The sequence below is a fragment of the Chelonia mydas genome, chromosome 4, assembly GCF_015237465.2.
Source record: "Chelonia mydas isolate rCheMyd1 chromosome 4, rCheMyd1.pri.v2, whole genome shotgun sequence".
NCBI lineage: Eukaryota > Metazoa > Chordata > Testudines > Cheloniidae > Chelonia > Chelonia mydas.
The window spans coordinates 93,176,540-93,193,137 of record NC_057852.1 but is presented as its reverse complement, the minus strand read 5'-3'; the positions used below and the strand labels follow the sequence as shown (position 1 = coordinate 93,193,137).

Sequence of the window (16,598 nt, the reverse complement as noted above, 5' to 3'; positions counted from 1 at the left end):
GAAAAGAATATTGCCTAGTCTGCATCTCTGACCAGTGTCATTTGAGAGTGGGAGGGGTAGGAAATTCTATATTTTGGGGAAAGAAACATTTTTGTGGCAGGTTGATTGATTTTTTTAAAAGCTGGCAGCTGCTCAGAGGCTGGAATGTTAGAATTAGCCTGCAGGAGATGGATTAGTGGGCAGAGTACAGATGAGTGCTCAAGGGTGCATAATAAATGCAACCTGTCACATGTCTGTGCAACTTATCACATGGCTCCATCATTTATCATATGGCTGTCGTCACCACGCACATAAAATGTGCGTGAATATATAACAACCAGTGCTACTGGTACATTTCAGCTGCTTTACACTTCTCCAGTGATGCAACGAAGTTGTAAACCAGGTTCAATTAGCAAGTTAATGTGTTTGCCACTGTACGTCATCAGAACAGCCCAAAGCAATACCAGTGAATCTGTCTCACACCATATACATACACACACCTTTACGGGCACATTTGTTTTTACTTTCAGTATTAAATATGCACAAGAGTCTTGTTCCTGACATTCTATAGAGAAAATATTGGTCTCAACGAGCCAAGTAAAATGTATGGGTTTCTAACAGGTATTCCATATAGTTCATCATCAGTGGGGTTAACGGCCAGCTTGGGAGAGGGAACATGATCTAGTGGAATGAGCTTAAAGCTGGGAGCCTGGAACTCCTGAGTTCTCAGACCAGCCTTGTTACTAACTTGTGTCCCGGTGCTGCGGTGCTTGGTGCCCTGACCTCTGATTGACTTTATGGGAAGCTGAAGGTGCTTACTCCTCATAACAGCACCCTCATTTAACTGGACTATTAGATGCCTAACTTTAGGAACCCATCTTCCTGCTCCACTGTAATGTTGCACCTCCTTTCGTCAGCCTGGTCTGCTGTTCCCAGAGGTGCATTCAGCTACTGAAGTGCAGCTGGCAGTACTGCTGTCTCTCATCTCTCATAGTTTCCATTAGGGTGGCAACTTTAATCTCTGGCTGTGATTCCTGTCAACATAAGTTGGCAGTTATGTGCTGAATCAGTGCATCCCCAGCTGCCCCGGCCATTCTCCCTCTCTGCTCAATGCTGCCTCCTCTTGGAAATGCTCAAGGTGGTTGCTGAGGAGATACTGAGGGAGTCTTGTACCACTGCAATATCCCCTCTGATTAGACTTTTTGACACTGGGAACTAACCACCAGGATCTCTTGAGTGCAGGATGAGGGAGGGAGGATTAGAGATGGTCATAATTTTTGCAAAAGTGGTAGGATGTTGTGTACATTTGTTTTGTTTTCAGGAAAATGTTTCCCATTTTTTTCCCTGACAGTTATTGAGCAGTCCCTTGCTGTAAAGCAGAAGTGGATTCCCTCTGCCCCCCCTTAAGCAAAAGGCTCAATGGTCCCCAAGATCAGCTGTCCTACTATGGAGCCAGCATACAGTAAGGGGCTGTCATGGCTGACTATATCTCTAATTCAGCAAAGCATTTAAGCACATTACACTTTAGACATGTGCTTAAATGAACTGCCAAATTGGGCCTTAAAGTTCCACATATTTGGTTGAGAATCTATCCCTGCCAACACTTCCCTGGACTTGTATTGTTGGGGGTGGGGGGGAATAATTTTTTAAGCAAAGGGAAAATACTTTCTAAGTTATATAAGAATGGTAAATGACAGGTTGTAACTTAGATATATTCTTCTCTTCTATTATTTTACATAGCCTGGATGTATGTATTTATATATATTTATACATGCAGTATGCAGAGAGGAGAAATCTCTGTCTCTGTCTCTGTGTGTGTGTAAATATAAATATCTCTCTCCTCCTCTTTCTTTACAGGCTCTGAAAGAAAAGATGTATTCAATATATTTATTTTCAACTATATAAGAAACCATCACTGAATAACATCACAGTGTTAAATATTTCCTATTCTGATTGATACCAACCATCTTACACTATGAGATAAAAAATAGAGTAACAATTGACATTCACTGGATCTTATTTCCAATATCCAGAGGAGAGCTCAGATGCAAATTTCTTTAAGACAAAATTAGCTTCTCTAGCATGGACAAAATACTTTGAAAAAACTATAAATTGTTTAAGAACTAACTAACTAACTAAACACCACCCAGCTGAAGGACAATTAACTTGTTTACTTTTTATTTTAAAACAGGTTTTTAACCAGTTTTCCTAGACATTTTCCCATTCAGTTGTTACCTTGGTGGCATTCTCTACCTTCCCTTTCTCTCTGATTTGCATTAGGACTTTACAATTCACATATCAGTTTGTTTTAAATTGAAATCAGAAAACGTTTTCCCTTGATGTTTCATTTAACAAACAAACAACAAAACAAAGCAAGTGGGAAGCATCAACAAGAAAAAGTTTTAAAATGTTAAAAGTACGGGCTAAGCTCTAGGCTACAGAGGTGTAGTGACTAAGAAGACCACACTCCTCGAAAGCAAATACTGCATATGAGTAAACCCACTGACTACTTGCATGGAACACTGACCACAAATACTTGAGTGAAGTGTGGTGATAGCTGGAGGCTTTTTCGCTACCCAGTGCAGAGTCCAGAAAACGCATGTGTAGTTCCTCAGAGAGCATGCTGAGCAGCAGCATTGAGCACAGGAATGCTTTTGCTTTTTTTTTTTTTTAAATGTAGTTTATTTTTGCACTCCCTCCAGTGCTGGCCTCTGGACAGCAGATGTGCAGGTTGGAGACAGGAGCCTGGTTACCCAATTCACACAGCCAAGCCTTCTTTTGGGTGTTCAGAGCTGATGGCTGTGCTAATTTTTGGATCTTTCTCATTTAACTTTTTAAATTAAAGCTCAAACAAAAACCTCTGGATTTAGCTTTTTTAATATAATGAGTATGTTAAATGATCAAGGCATCAACCTGCACTGTTTAAAGAATTATCAGGGTCTGGGGTGCTAGGAAACTTTAAAAAGCCACTCTTCGTTCTAGGCTGAGAAATGCTTCAAAATTAAGCAGAATAATAATGTTTAAATAATTGACTTTTATCCTACCTCTTAATCCTTCCTGACCTCCTGTTATGAGCTAGAAAGGGTGTATTCAATGAACAGAAAAAAATGTTTTAAAAAGGGCACTTGCCAAGATATATTCCATATTTGTTTTCTCATAATTCATAAAAAAAATTTGTTTGCAGGCTGTTTCCTGCCCAAACTCCTCACAAAATAACATTTCTTAAAATAACTCTTTGGAAGCCAGAAACTGAATTCTGCTTCCATAGCCACATTCTCCCCCTCGCCCACACACAGCCTGGTTGATTTACGCACTTTCATGAGTCCTGGGCTCCTGGGATATGATTTTTGGTCCTTTAGTTGTTTTAAGTGCACAGAATCACCACACCAATCAAAAGGAAACACCAGAGATAGTAAAGCCTCTGGGTGTATTGCCACTACTTTGACTGGAAAAAGCTATCTAGGTGAGCTTTGCCAGTAGATTATATTAAAATGTTTTCTTACTTACCAACCCTCAACTTTTATTTTAAAATCCTTTTCCTAGATACAAGATCTAGGCTTGATTTTTCTCAGATTGACAGTGAAGAAGCATTTCCATTGACTTCACTGGCAACAGTGGAAAACCAACGTGCCAGGCCCTCTATGTCTTATAAGACTGCTTCAGAGCAGGAGTTACAGTAAAGAGAGGCAGGGATACTACAGCTCCCCATCCTCTGCTTAAAGTACAGAGCAAGCTCTCTTTTCTTACCCTGGCTTAGGTAAGTGACACTCCCTCACTGTTCCCTCTTGCCCTTGGCTTGTGTGCGGAGAGCTTCCCTTCTAGTTTCAGTCTGCTTTAGCCACTGTCCCAGTAAATACATTTTTATACAACTATATTTTACTTTTCGGGGTGCAAAGCGCTGCCTTATTCACACTGCATGTGTTGGAGGGAGCAAAGAGTACATCCCACCCCCTGAGCACACCCACGCGGCAGCTGATCAGGATTGCAGCCTAATTCCCTTGTGTTTCAGACAGAGGGAGTGGCTAATGCAGACATTTGTGCACCAAGTACATGTGGCCTACCAGCCTGAGACCTTGTTATGCCTGTGGTCTCCTGTGTGGCATTCTGAGGCATGTGACAAGAAAGGTGAAGGGAAGAGCTATAGGATGATGCTTTTTGTAGCACCTGTGAGGTCCAGTTAGGAGCATTTTCCTCCCAGAATCCCTGAGCTAGGCTGCTGCCAGGGAAACTCAGGGACCCACTACAAAACTATTGCTACTCTGTCACATATACCACCCCCATCCCCACCAGGCATGGCTGAAATTTGCAAGGGCAAGAGTTTGCCCAACTCCATGAAAAGTATAAGCGGCATATGATCTGGAAAGGCATGTATGTAATTACTATGTAACAAAACTGCATTTTTCATGTAAATTCCCGAACAACTATGGTTACCTGCATGGTTATCTGAAATGTTTTAAATCTCAAACAACGTCTGTCATCTAAGTTAACAATGAAGCACATAAATCATTCTTTTTCTCTTGAACATGCATGACTCATGGTTCCTTTGATGATTAGATGAATTCTAACATAAAGGAAGCTTTTCAAACTTGCAACGGCAAAGCAGACTTTGACATTAATTTGTAGCGATGAGGTTCAGCCAAACAATCTCGTGCTTTGAAAGCGCTTTAGATGAAATGCAGGTAAAAAGTAAACATTCCTGACTTCTGAGCGCTCCACCGTTCCGTCCTCGCAGAACAGGAAGATGAGCCGTCATCATTAGCGGCAAGGCCAGGCAGGGTTCAGTTTAACATAGCTTGGAAAGTATTGTTCTAAGAACCCCAACTGGGTATTTCATGTAGATTTACGCTGCTTCTATCAATCTCCAGTCAAGCTTTTTTTTTAAACGGCAAAACCAGGCATGTAAATAATATTGATTTTACAAAAATAAATACTCTCTGATAATCTGTTATGTCTGTTTTTTATAGAATAACAGTGAGTTGTGGTATTCACTCTAACAGACAATATGGATACAGCTTTTATTAAAATGCAGAGCAAGCATGCTGAAGTAGATCAGCAGCAGCCAAAAATCAAACTAAAGCTATGTATTAGTCAAAGGTTAATTGTAATAGTACAGTATATTATTTCTCTTATCTAAGTATCTTTGTTTGATTTTGAAAATAAAAATGCAAAGACAATAACAACAACATATACTGAGCTTTTATATTCTTTTCATCCATGCAGAAACCCTTTCAAATTTAGGTTGGCTTGCTTTTAAGTACACCTTCATAATGTCTCCTTTACAATTCAGTAAATATAATATTTCAACATTTTTCCAATGTTCAACGGTATACTGATGTACTACATTGAGTCTTGATCATGTTAACATTTTTTAATACTGGACTTATGCTGCCCTTTGGTGAAACCTTTCAGTAGTTCTTGACTAGATTTGAATACTTCGCTAAGGCTTAGTTCACAGAATCTGAGATTCCAATTGCCTTTTTTTTTTTTATTTAAAGAAGTTGTATGGCTTTCTCTGTTGTACAAGAAATTAGAATAGAATTTGAATTAAAAAATCTGAGCAAATTACAGTGAGGTTGACTTTTTAGTTGACTGATTTGCTTTGGAATCATTTCTAATGAAATAATATACAAAAGATTAGAAAGTCCAAGAGAAATCTCTCAGTACATTAAATTATACATTACAAAGCAAAACAACAACAACAACAACGATTTTAAAAGGTATATCCATCACATCTGTTAATTCAACGGTGAAAACCAACCATGTTTTGCAGGCCTCACTTATTTTTAAAAGAATTGCATTTTTCCATTCTCTACCTTTAAGCACTGCAGGGAGCTTTTAATCAAGGTGCTCAGTACCTCACTTTAGCTAAGCATGCACATGGAACGTGAAGAAGAGGCTTGCTTTCAAAAAGTCTGCATTACACAGAACAGTTTGAAACTGAATTTGTTTTTTGAAAATAAATAAAAAAAAGCATAAGCTAAGAAAGTTCTGTTTTTATTCTGAAAGCTAACCACTAAGGTCTATCAGAACTTTCCAAAAGATGGCAGCTTTCTCCTTGTGAGGGAGGCTATGTGCCTGATTCTCCTCTTACTTAAGGCCTGATCTAAAGCCCATTGGAATCAGTGGAAAGATTCCCACTGACCTCTGTGGGCTTTGGATCAAGTTCTTATACCAATGTAATCAGAAGTGACTTACACTGAAATCAGTGGAGTTACACCAGTGCAAAACCAGTGGAAGTAAAAGAAAGTTGTGTTTTTGAGGGAGGAGTCATACTATTGTCATTTAATTGCTTTACCTTTGCATAGTTTTTAGCATCTTTTTTAGAAACCTCTGACGTGTACGTTCATTTGTTCTATTTAACTGTCACTTGTTAAATACAAATTTTGCATTAAGTTCTTTCTACTTCAGTGAGTTGGTGCTGTCCCACTTCTTGCATTGTTAACTTATTTGTAACAAGATTATAAAGCAAAGATACATCTTAATCCTTCCCTTCCCAAATGATCTGAATAAATTATTGCTACATAATTTAAGAGTTTAGAAATACTATGAAAGTCTTGATTATAATTGTCATTGCTTGTTCTGTATTATTACAAGGTGTTCCAAGGCATTAGCCTTTATTTAGGTTTGTCTGCACTACAATTGCTACTTGGTTTTTAATCCCCATTCATTAAGATTTACAATCATGTTAGTTAAGAACATAACAATGTCCTCACTGGGTCAGAACAATGGTCCATCTAGTCTAGTATCCTGTCTTCTGGCAGTGGCCAGTGCCAGATGCTTCAGAGGGTACAAACAGAATAGGACAATTATCAAGTGATCCATCCCCTTGTCCTCCAATCCAGCTTCTGGCAGGTATAGGTTTAGAGACACCCAGAGCATGGGGTTGCATCCCTGACCAGCTTGGCTAAGAGCCATTGATAGCCCTATCTTCCACCAACCTATCTAATTCTTTTTTAAACTCAGTTATACTTTTGGCCTTTACAACATCCACAGGTTGACTCTGCATTGTGTGAAGAAGCACTGCCTTATCTTTGTTTTAAACCTGCTGTCTAGTAATTTCACTGAGTGACCCCTGGTTCTTGTGTTATGTGAAGGTGTAAATAACACTTCCTTATTCACTTTCTCCACACCCGTCATGATTTTAGAGACCTCGATCATATCCCTCCCTTAGTCGTCTCTTTTCTAAACGAAACAGTCCCAGTCTTTTTAATCTCTTCTCTTATGGAAGGCTATTCCATAACCCTAATCATTTTTGTTGCTCTTCTCTATACTTTTTCCGATTCTAATATATCTTTTTTGAGGTACGGTGATCAGAACTACCCATAGTATTCAATGTGTGGGCATACCAGAGATTTATATAAAGGCATTATGATATTTTCTGTCTATCCATTTCCTAATGATTCCTAATATTCTGTTATCTTTTTTGACTGCCACTGCACAATGAACAAATGTCAGGGTACTAGCCACGATAACTCCAAGATTTCTTTCTTGAGTGGTAACAGCTAATTTAAACGCCATCATTTTGTATGTATAGTAGGGATTATTTTTCCAATGTACATTATTTTGCCTTTATCAGCATTGAATTTCATCTGCCATTTTGTTGCCCAGTCACACAGTTTTGTGAGATCCCTTTGTAATTCTTAGTCAGCTTTGGACTTCACGATCTTGAGAAATTTTGATCATCTGCAAACTTTGCCACCTTGCTTTGCCACCCCTTTTCCAGATCATTTATGAATGTTGAACAGCACTGGTCCCAGTACAGATCCTTGGAGACCCCTCTATTTACCTTTTCCATTGTGAAAACTGACCATAAATTCCTACCCTTTGTTTCCTATCGTTTAACCAGCTACTGATCCCTGAGACAAACTTCCCTCTTATCCTAGGACTGCTTACGAGCCTTTGGTGTGGGGCTATGGCAAAGGCTTTCTGAAAGTCTAACTACATTATATCAACTAGATCACCTTTGTCCACATACTTGCTGACACCCTCAAAGAATGTTAATACACAAAGAGCATATACAGGAGAAGGAGTAACAGGCAAAGGCCCCATCCCTGTTTGTGATCCAAGGATGCTGCAATCCACCCAGATGAATCACAGTGAAGGACAGGGGCTAGGCTTACATCTCCAACTGTTGTATACCTTATTTTAATATTCTACTGCTGTGTTATTCTCAATTTAGTATTGCAGTGAAACCTGGTAATAACCACCACCACAGGGTCCAATGGATTTCTGATAATGATGACAGATGACTACATGATGAAGTGTGATCACTGTGGATGAGCATTGTGGGTGAACTGAGATTCTACTGGTCTTTTGGCCAGGTGCCCACTTTTAGGGGTCTGTACCTGCATCACTGAAATCAATGGGAGTTTTGCTATTAACCTCAATGTATATGCAGTGTTGTAGCCCTTGGGCAAACACTTTTCACAAAATGATCATTCTATATCTGCTTTCTCAGTCCTCATCCTCAAAGGAAACCTGCACAACACCTTCAAAAGACGAGCCTGGGCACTTACATTCATAAATTTGTTAGACACTAATAATCATGGTCTTAATAAAGACACTGGATTTATGGCTCATTACAACAATCCGTAACCCACTAACCCCCCTTTTTTGTCCCATGACTGCAAAGGGTGTTTACAGGAAACTTCACTTTGAATGGTCCCTTCCAATGTGTGTTAACTACTTATGCTAAACAATCTGTTCTACCTTGTATTTAGCTGTGATACTGAGTACCTTTCCCAGACCTGAAGAAGAGCATGGTGTAGCTCAAAAGCTTGTCTCTTTCAAGAAGTTGGTCCAAGAAAAAAAATATTACCTCACCCACCTTATGAATGTCTGTGGACAGTCTCTTAGCAGGTCGCAGTTGGTAAAGATTTCACCAGGAGTACATCAACACTAGAAAGGGAACAGTGGTACAGCCGCAACCTCTCCAAGAGATGGTAGCTAAGGCAACGGAAGAATTCTTTCACAGCCCTGAGCAATGTAGTTCAGCCAATCTAACTCTGTAGTGTAGACCGGCCCTAGATTTCTAATATTCTGATTTTTTTTTAAACTATCACCACCTGATTTACTATTTATAAACTGGATTTTATAAAGCAGATTGGTTAATTGTTTTTAAATCATTGTAGTATTACTTTAAAAAAAGCAGAAGAGGGCATTGTTTAACTGGTCGCTGAAATTATAAGAAATTTTGGGGCATACAATTGAAGCTGCCAGTTTTGAACCTATAGCCAAAGAGTCCTAGCATATCTTTGGTGTGTTTCTTTTGGGGGTTTTTGTGTGCCTCTGAACTGCAGACGGTTCATAATATGCTAATACTGACTACACTGCAGCCTCTCTGCTGTTTCTGATTTCTCTGCTATAAAATTAAGAAGTAACAAAAAAAACTCCATTAACAACTTTCCCTTTACATTGTCCTTATGCAATTTGGAAAGCTAGTTATGGTAATTTCTTCATATGCCCTAACACAAAAACATAGTGCAGCAATACAAATTATTCCTAGCCTCATGATGAGATTGTCATATCTCATTTTGAATACAACCATGCAGATGTTGGCAGGTGCTTAAGTAGTACTCTGACAGATTAAAAAACAAAAACAAAAAACCAAAACCCACTTTTCTGAGAAACTCCTATACATTCTCCTCCAAAATATTCTCTCCCCCAGAAGGTTGGAACTGAATGTTTGTAAGTTTGTTAATTTTCTATGGTTGTGTTGCAGGTTTTATCAAACCAGAGTAGGAATTGGCAGGGAATCCAAGATATTCAAATCATCTTGGTCAACTAGCCTGAACCAACATATGGTCCTGCTGAACAATGTGCTTATTATACATCCAGCATAGGGAGGTGGGAGGAAAAGGAAGACAGCTGTTTCCAGTGACTTGTTTAAAGCTGTGCATGAGAAATGAAGATAATTTCTCTCCTCATCATAGTGGAAAGCGAAGCTCATTTTTAGTAACTTTCAGAGCAAATGCTGCAGTTTCCAAACAAACCAAAATTACATTGTTCATCATGCTAGAAATTTTAGTATTTGTGTAGTTTTTTGTTATCTCTTAGTTTAACCTGATAAATCGATTATGGCTTGTGCCCATGGGCGATAGTGTGATTATGACACTGTGACTAAATTAGGGAGCAAAGGCTATCATGCCCAGAGATACACCCAAGGATTCAGAACGGCTTCAGACAGCTAATTAGTGCACATGCTGCATTTGTAATTTTGTGCGACGGCAGCTACTGTGGTATTTTAAAAAGTGTGGCAATCTTACACTTGTTATACAATAAAAAATCGTATTAGGCCTTTTGGTAGATGTAAAGAAGCAAAATGTAAATGACGGCATCTGGCTGCTTGGCAAAACCAGTGAAACAAAAAATTAAAGAAAATTCTTATATGTTACATCATAATAAACTCACATAAGTCAATTTCCGTGCAGTCTAATGTAACACAACCTGATGAACTGAAACGCATACTACATGCAGGATTAAACTCCATGCTTGGTGTTACCCTAAACCTCTGACAACCAAAGGGAGATCATTGGATCATTCCATAATCCCCATGAAACTCCGGAATGGGCCCCAGTTGGAAACAAGATATTGGGTAAGATGGACCATGGTCTGACCCAGTCTGGTAGCTCTTATGTTCTTACCTCTCATGGTCTCCAAAGTCTTTTAAACTACAGGTTTCAGAGTAGCAGCCGTGTTAGTCTGTATTCGCAAAAAGAAAAGGGGTACTTGTGGCACCTTAAAGACTAACAAATTTATTTGAGCTGTAGGTCACGAAAGCTGATGCTCAAATAAATTTGTTGGTCTCTAAGGTGCCACAAGTACTCCTTATTTTAAACTACAGTGTCAGATTCTCAGCTAAAGCCTGTGTCCATGAGATAGAGGTGGGAAGAAGGGCTGCAAAGATCCCAGTCGTCGTTTCCTCATTCTGGGGCATTTTTACACTGACTCTGATCCCAGAGTAGTTTAGGGCAGCCTCTTGAACGTTCTAAACTACTCAAGCTGGCTGTGGCCCCAAAGGTCCATCTGTCAGCTGGTCATTGCCAGAGCGCAGTAAAGTGCTGGCAATACCCCTTCCGCCCCTAACATATCCCCTGTGCTAGGGGCCCCTGAAGGAGTGGCTTAGGAGTCAGTTATGTTACTCTATTCCAGCTGGGGACTAATCCACCCAAGCATATCCCCACATATGCCGGAGCATAGCTGAGAATCCAGACTATTATTTTTGGCAGTCAATTGCAGAGATGTATCAGAGGGGTAGCCGTGTTTGCTGCTTTTACAGATCAAGACTAAGAGTCCTGTGGCACCTTATAGACTAACAGACGTATTGGAGCATGAGCTTTCGTGGGTGAATACCCACTTCGTCGGATGCATGCGTGCATCCGACGAAGTGGGTATTCACCCACGAAAGCTCATGCTCCAATATGTCTGTTAAGTCTATACATTGAAGAGAAGTTAATTTAGCTACCCAGGTGAAGTTTGTACAAGCAATTTTTTTTTTTAAATCAGCATATCGTCTACCCAGTATGGTAGAAAGGAAATTGATAAACAAGACCTCTGGTAGATTTAAACAGTTCACTTCATCCAAGAACTCCAAATACTTACCTGCCTGCACATCTTAACTCCAACCATTCAGGAGAACACTTTACTGCTATTGAGCAATTTTAAAACAGGCTGGGGTGAGAGGAAAAGCACCTTACCCCATCTAGAAAAGTATTCCTCTTATTTATGTGACATGACTACTTCCCAAAGGAACTGACTTCCCTTCCTTACAATTGTACCATAGAAAGGATGGGCAAACTCATTTTGCCATTTTAAAGCCACTTGAACTCAAACACTATTGGGTTTGCATTCTGGTTAGGGAAGGCTACAAGAAACAGTGCAAAAGGGAAAAATAATGGTGAAAAAAGGAGGAGAGTAGACAGAGTGAAAAACAAAACAGGGGAAAGGCACCAGAGAAGGAAGAATTCTCAGCAAAACTTAAGCATCATGGGCCTGTTTCTTCTCTGTCTTACACAGTTGTAAATTAGAAGTAACTATACTTAAGTTAAATATGGTGTAAGTGAAAGAAGGATCAGGCTATTAAGTTGGTTTTGCAAACCCAAAAGAATTAGTTCCAGAGGTTCATAAAATCTCAGACTCCACAAGATTTACTCATCCTTTAATTCAGAGAGAATTTTCTACGTAGCGGCACAAAACACTGCTTAGTAAAAATATATGGAGTTCTCCAACTCCTTTGCCTAACTCTTTTCTACAGTGCTCCCCTCACCCCCTATCCCGCCCCCCAACCCTCCACCAGTAGGACTCCCTCTGTTTTCTTCTGTCACCACTCATTATTTCTGTCATCAGCTTTAATCTAGCAGGCAAAAGTCCCTTTCTGGCAGCATTTAAAAATATCCACAAAACAGTCACTGCAAGTCATGGTGGAAAATGCATTGCTGGGCCTAGGCAGTGGTGCTGGGGGCCTCAGGGATTTGTAATAATCATTAGGGCATACTACTAAAAGTCAGTGCTTCCCATCACTGTTCCTCCCCTTCCCTGCCCCCCATGGCAAGTTCTGCATACCCATTTGGAGGAGATAAGTCAATTTTCTTACCCTTCACTCAGCGATGAGTTAGTTAATTGTCCCAATAAACTTGTTCAATGTGGCGGGAACCTAGCACAGAGCCTTGTAAAATAAGAATTAATGGTCTCTTTTTTAAAAAAAAAATGTTTTAAAAGAAGGAACCCTGCAACAAATGTGTTATAATAATTAAGGAAACTACTACATAGCAGCAAAACTACATTAGACTTTCTGATTTTTCCATGGTGTCCTTGGATAGATACACTACCCAGTAGACCATGTTAAATGCTCCAAATGTGACAGGAAATAGAATGCGTGCATATTTGTCTATCTTACTAGTGCCAGAGCTGGAAGCAGGGGGAGCAGGAGACGGAGAGATAGCAGACGGCTTTACAGATGCTCCCACCGTATTAGCTGTGGTCTGAATCTGCTCCAGTCTAGATCCAAGTAAATGATGAATAGATGGGGATCCAGCTGTGGTATGCTGGGTTATGCATCCAGTTAAAATTGGGGTGGAGGGAGGAGCTGGAGGAGTAGCTCTTGCAGAAGACAATGTTTCTGATACACTGAGGCGACTGAACGGGTTTGGACTTGATGCTGAAAGAGACTGGGGTGTAATGTCAGAAGACCCCTGAGTTACCCCAGAAGGTTGGGTGGAACTGTTTGCTGTGTCAGTTCGGTTCCCACCATCGGCTTCTGACTGTGCCATGGCATTTGTTCTTTTCCTCACATTTGAATTGGCATCTGTAGTCTGCAAAGTTACAAGAAATAATATTAGTCATTTTTAAAATAGACACAAATAGAAGTGATGGGAACTTTTTAAACAAGTCCTATCATGCTAATACTCATTCATATCAAAGTTAGCTTGATCCTGAAGTTCAAAGATACCATCTGCTCATGAATATGAACTTTAAAAAACCCCAAAACTATGAACAAGAAATCTCCTAGTAGCTATAAATATTGACATGGCCAAATCCGAAACTACCAGCATCAAGTGACATCAATTTAAACTTGATACCATTAATCTAAGGACTCTTAGCTTGTTTTTCTCCCTTTTGGGGCTGTGATTGGGCACAAAAAGCCCATATTGAGCCTCAAGGACTTAAAAGACAAATACTTGGCCCACGCTAAATGAGAGTTCAGAAGCGCAGGCAAAGGGTTGTGGACAGGCTGCAGGAGAGAGGAATGCTTCTCCAGGAAGCTAGACAGAAGGTTGAGCCTGAGTGTGGACCACAGAGCAGGTAAGGCCCCCACACATTGCCTTCTCCATCTACCCCAGGGCCCTGCTCCTTTGGAATTTTTGGGGGTCGGGGGGGGGGCGGTTGAGAGAGACTGACTGTTTGGCCTATAGGGGCCATGCCCCAAACAGAAAAGCCCTGTTGGCAGGAAGTAGCCCAGGGAAGTGAACCTGGGCTTACTACAGGGAGGATCCTGCTGCTGTTGCTGCCCGGTGGAGAGGGAGGGCTCAGGTCCCACTACCACACCCCTTAAGAGCCAAGGCCCAGACGTAGGAGGAAAGCTGAAGATTCCTGGATTTAAGGTCAGGAACAGATATCGCTACCACCCTGACAGGGAGGCCTGGGGGCAGAAGTCGGGCGTGCTAACCACTAGGCCACCCTGACCTCTGAGCCCCCATCACACATGGAAGAGAATGTGGGGAGCATAGTGTCCCAGACCTGAAAGTAGGCCAGAAAAGAGGGGGAGATGGAAGGCACAAACAGATTTTGAGAAGTTGCTGAAGTGGGCCCTGGAAAACCATTAACAGGTAGCCCAGCAACAGCAGTAGCAGAGCTAATGGCTCCAGCACTCTCTTCCCAGCAACAGCAGCTGATTAAAGAAATGGGGACACAGCAGCAGCTCATCAAGCAGATGATTACGCTCATACAGCCACTTGGGGCAGCAGCAAGTCTCACCAGGGCAGGGGGAGGTGCCATCCTCATGCCATCCATCCTGGTGAAACTGACAAAGATGGGGCACACAGATGACCCAGAGGCATTCCTCGTCACATTCAAGAGAGTCATGACATGACTCCGTGGCCAGTGGAAAGCTGGGCAAACCTATTGGCCCTCCACTTGTCAGGCCTGGTCCAGGCTGAATAATGGGTCTTCGGTGTGGTAGCCACCCAGGATAACACTCAAGTCAGGGCAGTAATTCTGGGTGCCTGAACCTCTCCCAAAACCTATCACCAGTGGTTCTGTCACGAGGAATTCTTGATTGGGACTCAGCCCTGGGCCATTGCCCAGAGTCTGAAACAACATTGCTGGTGGTGCCAGAGGGTTGCACAGGTGCCACAGAAGGTAGGCATGGAACAGGGCGCACAGATCCTCTCTACGGGGGGTGTACATGGATTAGAAGGCAACATCCTGAAATTCTCACAGAGGTCATTGCCCTGGCAGAGAACTCTCTCAGATCCCTCGGGTCCAAAGCAAAAATGCCCAAAGTAACACCGGCATGACCCCAGGGCATATGTATTACTAACCTCCGAATCCAGCCAAAGGTTCCCTGGGAACTGGGATGCCCAAACCCGGGGGGGTAAGGATACAAAGGTCTCAAAAGAGCCCAGAAGTCCAACCTCACTCTGTTAGGAGGGATCTGGATCCAATGGAGTGACTTTGCCCACAGGGGCCATTTCCACCGGGAGAATAAGTGACGGGATTGCCTTCAACTGCAGGGGTTTGCTTTGCCTGTGGGCAACAAAGCAATTTTTGGCAAGACTGCCTATTCATGGATTGTATTTATGGACAGGCCTAGACCACAGACAGCCAGGCTCAGAAGAGGGGGCCCAAGGAAAATGTTAGTCCAAGTGGACAGAGTGACCATTCAAGGATGGACAGACTTTGGCTGCAGCCAAATCCTGGTCAGGGAACCAGGTGGGGCCAGGAGGGAAGCACAGAGGTATGATCTACCTCCAGTTCATCCATGGAAATATACAGCCCTATGCAATGAGAGAGATGAAATTAACTGTGCAAAACTGCACCAAGATCCTGGAGTGGCCAAAGACCTGGCCTATCTGTCATCCTGGGGTGTGACTGGTGGTTTTGGAAGAGGTTATCCCGAGGGTGTCACATCCCTAGTGGAGGCAGGTTCGAGGCCAAAAGACCTCAGAAAACAGGAGATGGTCACAGTGGCCGAGGAAGGGTGCCACAAGGGGAGTTCCTAGGAAATGTCAAGGACCCAGAGGAAGAACTGTCCTTGGTAAATGACCATGCACCGGGGCCAAACCAGAGCAGTAAGGTCCACCACTACCCTTCAATGTGAATTTGTTGTCTGGCGAGATGGACTTTGTAGCCTGGAAGCAGCAAAGTATATAATACAGTCTTGACCTAATGAAAGGGTATTGACAGATACCCTTGACGCCCAAGTCTAAAGAGACAACTGCCTTCTCCATCCAATTTGGTGGTATCAATTTAAGACCATGCCCTTTGGGCTCCCTGGGGCCACTGCCACCTTTCAGAGATTGATGGATAAAGTGCTGTGGCCACATGGGGCATAAATAGCCACCTACATTAACAGTATTTTCGTATATGGTGAAGATGGGATAACCATATAAGGCACATTATTGCAAACTACAAGCTCTTATGGAGGCAGTGTTGATGGCTGAGCCAATCAAGTGCCATCTGGCTGCCAAAGAAGTCACTTAGCTGTGGTATACAGTGAGAGGGGGACAATTACGATCTCTGGTGGACAAAGTCCAAGCCCTAGCGGATTGCTCCATCCCCTCCACCAAGAAGCAAGGTCACTGTTTATTGGGACTGCTGGGGATGAATCTCTGACAGTACCCCCACCTTTGCTACCATTACTGACCCTTTGATGGACCTGGGAAAGGATTCAGTACCCCTGTCATAAATATAAAGGGAAGGGTAAACACCTTTAAATCCCTCTTGGCCAGAGGAAAAACCCTTTCACCTATAAAGGGTTAAGAAGCTAAGACAAACTCGCTGGCACCTGACCAAAATGACCGATGAAGAGACAAGATACTTTCAAAGCTGGAGGGGGGGAAACAAAGGGTTCTCTCTGTCTGTGTGTTGTTTTTGCCGGGACCAGAGCAGGAATGCAAGTC

The 16,598-nt window shown here is 41.9% G+C and overlaps 1 protein-coding gene across 3 annotated transcripts in view; it reads right to left on the bottom strand.

Annotated features, from left to right (window-relative positions):
- Nucleotides 1-2,637: 2,637 nt before the first annotated feature.
- Nucleotides 2,638-16,598, bottom strand: part of GABRA4 (gamma-aminobutyric acid type A receptor subunit alpha4) — a 76,356-nt gene continuing 62,395 nt past the window's right edge. For all 3 annotated transcript variants that reach the window (XM_043544406.1, XM_007069346.4, XM_043544405.1), the window contains one exon: nucleotides 2,638-13,289. In XM_043544406.1, the coding sequence (XP_043400341.1) occupies nucleotides 12,756-13,289 (534 nt within the window). In that variant the 3' untranslated portion in view covers nucleotides 2,638-12,755. The remainder of the gene's footprint in view (nucleotides 13,290-16,598) is intronic.